Source organism: Larus michahellis, chromosome 8 (genome assembly GCF_964199755.1).
Source record: "Larus michahellis chromosome 8, bLarMic1.1, whole genome shotgun sequence".
NCBI lineage: Eukaryota > Metazoa > Chordata > Aves > Charadriiformes > Laridae > Larus > Larus michahellis.
The window spans coordinates 46,241,325-46,248,910 of record NC_133903.1 but is presented as its reverse complement, the minus strand read 5'-3'; the positions used below and the strand labels follow the sequence as shown (position 1 = coordinate 46,248,910).

At 64.7% G+C, this 7,586-nt stretch overlaps 1 protein-coding gene across 1 annotated transcript; it reads right to left on the bottom strand.

Moving 5' to 3' along the window:
• Window positions 1-31: 31 nt before the first annotated feature.
• On the bottom strand, window positions 32-7,293 carry BTBD19 (BTB domain containing 19). The gene is given in 8 exon segments (XM_074598454.1): window positions 32-416; window positions 561-686; window positions 902-1,033; window positions 1,415-1,483; window positions 2,777-2,836; window positions 4,351-4,404; window positions 4,822-5,059; window positions 7,088-7,293. Coding segments are annotated over 8 exon segments (1,020 nt in total). The 3' UTR covers window positions 32-281.
• Window positions 7,294-7,586: the final 293 nt, after the last annotated feature.

Below are 7,586 nucleotides of genomic sequence, written 5' to 3'. Positions count from 1 at the left end.
GTGCCTGGGCGTCCTCGCACCCACCCCATGGCCCAGTTGCAACCCCCTACGGCCCCCCCACCAAATCCCTTGACCCCTTTTTTGGGGTGATCTGGGCATCCTGCCCTGACCCCGAAGCCGTGGCGTGGGGCAAAGGGCTTTATTGATGCTCTTGGCTGCGGCGGCTCCTCGGGCAGTGCCCAGCCCCACAGCCTGCCCCACTGCAGAGCACCCGGCCAGGGCGTACACTGCCGCTGCCCGAGCCCCCCGGTCAGGCTGGGGGGTACCTCGGTGCCCGGCCCCTACTTGGCGTGTGGGTCCAGGTGACGGTGGTGGTCGCGGGGCCGCGTCCCGCGCCGGGGCCGGCAGAGGCGGGAGGGCACCCCACTGCCCTTCCTCAGCGCATGGGCTCGCCATGCTGCCGCGATGCTCTCCACCTAAGGGGACCGGGACAGGATTAGGGGGCATCAGCATGGCCACAGCGTGGTCTCGTTCCCCTCCACCCCACCCCAGCCCAGCCCTGCAGCATCCTCCATCCCCGGAGGTGAGCTGGGGCACCCCGAGGGGAGGCAGCAGCTCACCGGGATGAGCAGGTCCCGCTGGTTGTGGCTCTCCAGCGTCGCCAGCTCGCTGGGTGCCAGCAAGGGCAGGCGCAGCTCCCGCACGGGCAGGGCGGCCACCTCGGGCACTGGGCGCTCCAAGACGGCCTGCAGGATGAGAGGGAGGGGGACGGTGATGCTCCGGGCACCCGGGGGTGTCTGGGGAGAACACAGCCTCTGTGCCCATCACACAGCCCTGAGCTCAGGGACAGGGCACCTGGGTTCCCTGCCTGGGCTGGTGGGGCATCTGGGCTTCCCTGGGTGGCTCTGCCTGGGGGAACAGCCAGGACCACCCACCTCCATCACCACCGCGTTGCACTCACCGAGCTGACGTGCGCCCACTCCCGCACAGCCTGCACCAGGTCCAACTCGTCGACGGCCAGGCGGTCGCTGCGCAGCACCTGCACCAGCACCGCGTCGGAGAGCTCATGGAAGCCCTGCGTCCGCACCACCGCCTGCCAGCACACAGCAGCACCGGGGCACTGGTACCGGGACCCCACACAACGCACTCTCCGTGGGCCATCGGACCTATCCTGGCGCCATCCATGCCTGGCACCCCAGCATCTCCCCACCCCCTGACATCCCAGTACCCCCCCCCCAGCCTCTACCTGGCACCCAGCATCTTCTCCCCAAACACCAATTGCTCCCTTTCCTCCCCTGCCCAGCCTCCAGCCACCCCATTCTTAGGGGCCCAGCTCCCTTGTCCCATGTCCCCCCGAGTTCCCCATGCCACATGCCCCCAGTGCTCCCTGCGCCCTGGGGCATGCCCCAGGGGGGCATGCTCCCAGCATCCCCGTGCCATGGTCCCCCCCGCCCCCCATCGCCCACAACCATACCGCAGTGCAGCCCTCGATGAAGGCCAGGCAGTGCTGCTGGAGGTCTGCCTGCCCGTAGGTCACCGCAGCCTGTGGGACAACACAGACACCTGCAAGGGGGTCCGGGGCAGAAGGAACCCTCCTACCAAAACCTTACAGAGACACTGCCACTCTCAGGGACCCAGGTGAGGCGAGCATCCCCATGCGTGGGTGCCACGGTGCGGGTATGGTGGGGAGGGGACACCAAAGTCCCCTCCTTTCCTGGCCTGCCCCACAGCAAAGAATTTGGTGGCTCTACCACCCACAGCTGTCACCCGGCCCCACCGTCAGCAGAAAGCACCTGATTTTTCTGCTGCTGCTCAGGTGGGCGAGGGGCCCCAGCGTTGCTCTCACAAGACCACACTGCGGGGACATGGGGCCACCCATCCCCAGTGCTCCTTGTGTGGGCACAGGGTCAGCTTAGAGACCCCCCCCCGACATATGTCCCATATCCTGGTACCAGCCCCAGCCTGCCCCATAGCTGCCACCCCCCCACTGCAGCAGGAATTGGGGGTGCTCTCATCTTCCCCCAGCCCTATGCAGTGATGCTCACCCCAGGGCTGGCACTGCCCATCTAGGCACCAGGAGGACACCTCCCTGTCCCCCCCGTGGTGGCAGCCCCTGCGTGCAGGGTACTGGGGACCAGCACAGGCAGGGCGAGCATCACCTCCCCCTCCACCACGGCAGGGGACCAGCATTGACGCAAGCACGGAGGGAAGGCAAGATGTTTTCTTCAGGTTTGTTTTGTTCTGGGGTTTTGGGGTTTTCTGTTTGTTTCCTCCGGGCCAGTTTTAGCTCTGTTTATGCCGCGGTGGTCTGGCACCACATCTGGCGGGAGCTTCTGTGCTCTGGGGACGGCATCTTGCCCCGAGAGCATCGTTTCAGCCACGGGAGGTGGAACAAATCCCCGTTCTCTGGGGAGCAGCCTTGGTCCCACCAGGCAGCATGGCAGGGCCATTCGGACTTCCCCCCAAAGGCTATTTTTAGGTGTCCCAACTCTCAGCAGGGTTTTTGCGACTGGCCTCAAAACCATGAGAGCTCCCAGAAACCCAGTGCCTCCCAGTTTCATGCAGACGATGGCAAGGCCCCGGCACTGGGGAGCTCCAGCCAGCCCTGCTCAGGGCAGGGTGAGGACGTTTCCCTGCCAGGCTGTGGTGTCCCTGGTATCCCTTGCAGCCCTGGTACAATGAGGCCAGGAGCTGGCAGGGCAGCTACTGGGCCAGGGGGGAGGAGGAAATCCTGCCCCACCATCCAGCCAAGAGCAGGAGGGGTCAGGTCAGCTCCTGCCCCAAAATCAGACAGGTTATTTTTAACCCTCTGCTACCACACTGAAGTCACGCTCACCTGCAGAGCCTCGCAGACCTGCTCCACGCTCAGCGTGTCCTTGATGAACTTGACGCAGAGCTGGAAGAGAGATGGAGAGAAGGTGAGCAGAGCGGGGACCCAGCCCCCACACCCCTTCCCGTGACTCAGCATCCCCTGAACCCCCAGGACATGGGACACAGGACATGGGGTGAAGGCATCTCCAGCCCCACAGGGTTTCATAAGGCAGTGGTGGGCTATGGGCAGACAGGGACCGAGCTTGATGTGACCAAACCTCAGCCAACCTCATAGCCCCAGGTGGGTCACCTAACCCTGGCCACGGTCATTAGCCATGTCCCACCACAGGGCATGGCCCTGGTGCTGGCTGCAGTGCACTGGGTGACCCCAGCGTTGCCCAGCCCTGCCTGCCAGCTGCTCTCTGCCTGTGACCACTGGGGGACCAGCATCTCTGTCTGCGGCCCAAACGCAGACAATGCAGGTGGGATGCAGCCAGATGGACACTTCTGTCAGGGAGCAGGACCTCCCTCCTGCCCATCTCAGCTGCCTTCCACACAAAGGGGTCAGAGCCCCTGGGAAACCCAAGGGGATGTGACATGCAGGGAGGAGCCGCCAGCTGGAGCAGAAGGACCCTGAGTCACTGGCGGGAGGGAGATGAGGTCACCCTGCAGCTGGGGACAGAGCCACGGGCTTCCCCGGCTTGAACTTGGTCAGCCCCTTCCCTCCCACCCTCCTCCCTGTCTCTCCCCGCTGTAGGTCATCCCCCCGAGGATGCATTTGCTGGATGGTGGGGTAAGACTCATGTGGCCAGGGCGCTGGGTCCCTCTTTCAGCAACACCCCTTACATCCCTTCCCTGCCAGCCAGCTGTTTGACGGCCCCGTGACACATCCGGGCTTCAGCTGAGCTTGTCCCCACGGGGTGATGGGGCAGGTCCCGTCCCACCACACAGCAGCCTGCAGTTCCTCAGCTCCTCAGCAAGGTTCTTCCCCGGCGCAGTGGGAAGGGAGGGGAAGTCCAGGCGCGAGATGGTGGGTCATGCGATCAGCCCAGGCCGTAATTCAGGAATCGCTCTGATGACGTGGCCCGGCCGCCCTCCCCAACACTGAACCGCTCCAGCTCCCTGCCCCCTCCTCGTCTGGCTCCCACCCCTCATTTTTGCTCCCTGCTGCCTTCCCAAAACCTTCCTGCCCGAGGCAGCACCCCCTTGGCAGCACCGTGGCTGGGGTGCTGCATGCTCCCCAGGACCGGGGCTTTCCCTACGGCATCATCCTGCCAGATGACCGGAGGGCAGCCGTGGGCGATGGCATCGGGGCTTTCCTGCTGCCCTTTGCCATGCGGGAGACATGAAGTCCCATGCCCTTCCCCGGGATTCCCAGCCCCCACGGGGCTCCCGGCTGGTGCTGCATCCCCTCAGGGGGGATCCCACCGGAGAAACCCTCCGGGATCAACAAGCAGGGGCTGAGCTTGTGATGGATCTGGGTGATGCACCACGGTGCTGTCCTCAGAGCCACCTCCAGCCATGCAGGGACCATCTTGGGGTGCTCCTCAGCACAGGGGCACTCGGAGACCACCACCCCCAATCTAAGCAGGGCCGTACCTTGCACAGGTCCTGTAGACCATACTCCACTGATGAGGTCAGCACCTCCAGAGCCTGCAGGCGAGAGACCTTGTAAGCGTGCAGGGCCATGGATGGGCATGGCAGCCCAAGGGCCAAGGGCAGGTGTTCTCCTGCCTCCATGGGAGCCCCCATGGCAGGGGGGAAAGGGGCTACCACATGGGGGTATATGCAGGTGTCCTGCTCTGATGTCCCCATTCCCAGCATCCAGGGTGTGCACAGCCAGCTGTCCCAAGGCTGGGACAGACACATGAGGGACAAGGTGCTCTGGACAGCCCACTGTGCTGGGCTGAGCCCACACACACTCATTGCACTATTAGCCAGCCAGAAAGCATCATGCAGAGCATCCCCTCCACCTTCGGCACCCCAGGAGCTGCAAAGCACCCCTTGCCCCTGCGTCCCCACCTTGTCCCTCCCATGCCCATGGGCCCTTCCAGCCCCATCCCCACTCACGATGTGGCTGTTGAGGGTGACGCTGTTGGTGTAGAGGAACTCGATGACGGCCAGAAAGACCTCAGGCTGCACGTTGCCCAGGATGAAGGGGCCTTGGGGTGGGATGCTGCCAGGGGGGTCCTCGCTGCCCACCGGCCCCTGGCTGAACATCCCCCGGAAAGCCTGGCAGCGGCACGCCAGCACGCAGCGGTGCGCAAACACCTTCTGCTGCTCCCGGCCCACCACAAAGGTGACGTCGCTGTGGGGAAGAGGGGACCATGAGGGATGGGGTGCCTTGGGAAGCCAGGACGCAGGATATTGGGAGAGGGCACATGGGCAGGGACCAACTGGGTGTCCCTCCTTTGAGGCAGCGCCCTTTACTTTTAACCCAGGGGCTTTTCCCAGACACAGAGGGGTCCTTGCTGGTAGCTTCTTGCGGCCATCTGAATGCTGCAGGTGGGGTGAGCAAGATGGGTCTTCTGGAAAGCACAGAGAGCCGTGGGTGCCAGCACAGCCAGCCACGGCTGCTGGCACAGAGCAGGGAAGAGAAAGGTCTGGAACAACTGGAGAAAGTGGCTTTCTCTTTTGGCACGGCAAAGCAGGGGAAAGTGCAGCAGCCATCGGGCTCGGCCTCCTTGAGTCACGGGCACTGACTCATGGGCTCAGGGATAGGAAACCTCCGACATAGCTGCCAGCGGGGTTGGCATTGGCCCACCCTGCGCTTGCGGGACAGGGCAGCCTGTACTGCACACTAGGGCACGGGGTCCTGCTGCCCTGGTCCCCCACAGCTCCCCAGATGGTTCTCCAGCCCTGTGTCCCCAGGAAAGCGAGGCAGGATGGGGGGAAAGGGAGTGGGCAAAGGGCAGTGAGTCCCCAGCCCATGCGCGCCCTGTGTCCACGGCCCATACATCCCTTCGTCCCCTCCTCCTTTCTTCCCCCATCCCTGCAGGGCAGTGAGCAGAAGACATGCCACCCAAACTGTAGCTGCCACCAGGCTGTGCACAAACCCACCACCCAACCCTTGGGCCAACCCACAAAGGATGTGCCCACCAGAGGTAAGTGCTCCTGGGTCATCCTACACACGTATCGGGATATACACGGCTGGGGTGTGCCCAACAGATCCTCTGTGACTGGTACTGCAAGGGGGAGCGAAATAAACTCCTCCATGACTATAGTTCACAGGCCAAGTAGGGAAAGCAGGGTGAAGGCTGCAGGCTGTGAGATGTGGGATTCAGTCTGCGGTTGTGGGATGCGAGGTCCGGGATACAGGACGCAGGCTGCAGAATGCAGGATGGGTGCAGGATGAAGGCTGCAGCGTGCGGGACGCAGAACGAAGGATGGAGGATGTGGGATGCAGGTTGCAGAAAGAAGGCTACAGGGTGCAGGCTGCGGGATGCAGGAAGGTTGATGGATGCAGAGTGCAGATATCAGGTTGCAGGATGCAGAATGAAGGATGCAGGCTGCAGGGAAAGGGATGCAAGGTGCAAGTAGCAGGATGTGGGCTGGGGATGGCCAGGCGCTGGCAGCTGCTTCCCCCACTGCCTGATGCTGTGGCTGGGGAGTTTTCACTGGGATTTCTCTTCTGTGTGGCCAAAATTTCAGCAGGGATGGGGATTTCCTCAGATAACACTGGCATTTGTGCCAGGGGCCAGCATGAAGTGGGTAAAGAGGACCACACAGCCAGGCAGCTTCCAGGCAGGAGGTGCTGTGTAGGTGGGGGGCAGCCAAGGCAGCAGTTCATCTCCGATCCCGGCTCCGGGAGAAGGTGACAGGGATGCCAGGCGCTGTGAGCGGGGGGGCTGGATGGGCTGCCACCTGCCCCTCCGGGGTGTGGGGAGGTTGGAGATGTCAAAGGGCAAAGCCGAGGTGGCAAAGCAGCTGAGCACGTGTGGCTGCCCTGGGGGAGGGGGATGGCTGTGGTACCCCGGCTCCTGGCAAGGGCAGGAGCTCCAGCGCGGGATTTAGCTGGGGACACTCACTGCCTTGCCCTGCTGGCACCATGCCCGAGGACAGAGGGCGTCTGGGTGATCCCCGGAGAGGAGGTGGGTGTCCCAGGGGGATGCACCCGGGCAGCCCTGGGCTCCCAGTGCCCCGGGGTGTGCACAAGCCGTGCCGGCCCCTCCAGCTGCCCCGGGCTCCCCGCACTGCCCGGGGATCCCAACCCCCCCCACCCCGGCAGGGCTCAGGGCCGCGGGAAAGCAGCACGGAGCGGGCACTGGGGTGCTTGGCTGGGCTGGGGGAGGGCGGGGGGGGGGATGGAGGACGCCGACGCCCCCCGGTCCCTCACCTGAACTGGGGGTTGTTGACCAGGGTGCGGAGGGCGGTGGTGAAGGCGGCCGCTTCGCCCTGCAGCCGCGCCGAGGAGAGTCCGGCCATGGGCTGCCTCGGGGAGGGTGGTGGAGGAAGGCGGCGCAGGCAGGCGGGCAGGAGGCAGGCGGGAGGCTGGCCGGCCTAGGGAGGCCGCGGGGAGGAGGCCGTCACGCCATACGACATGGCCCATTGCTAAGGAAACCTGGCAGGCAGCGCCGGGGCCAGGCTGCCGGGGAGGGAGAGAGGAGGCGGCGAGCGGGGAAGCCCACCCGTGCTGCCCCGGCAGCTCCATCCGGGTGTTCGCCAGATGGGAGCGGAGCGAGGAGGCAGGCCTGCATCTCGGTACGAGCGGCATCCCCCGCCACGGCTCATGGCATGGCCCCGGTGCCCCCGGTATGGCGTCCGGTACCGGTGGCTTTGCTGCAGAGGAGCCTGTGGATAGGGCTGGAGATGAAGGGAAGCAGGCAGCTGGGATT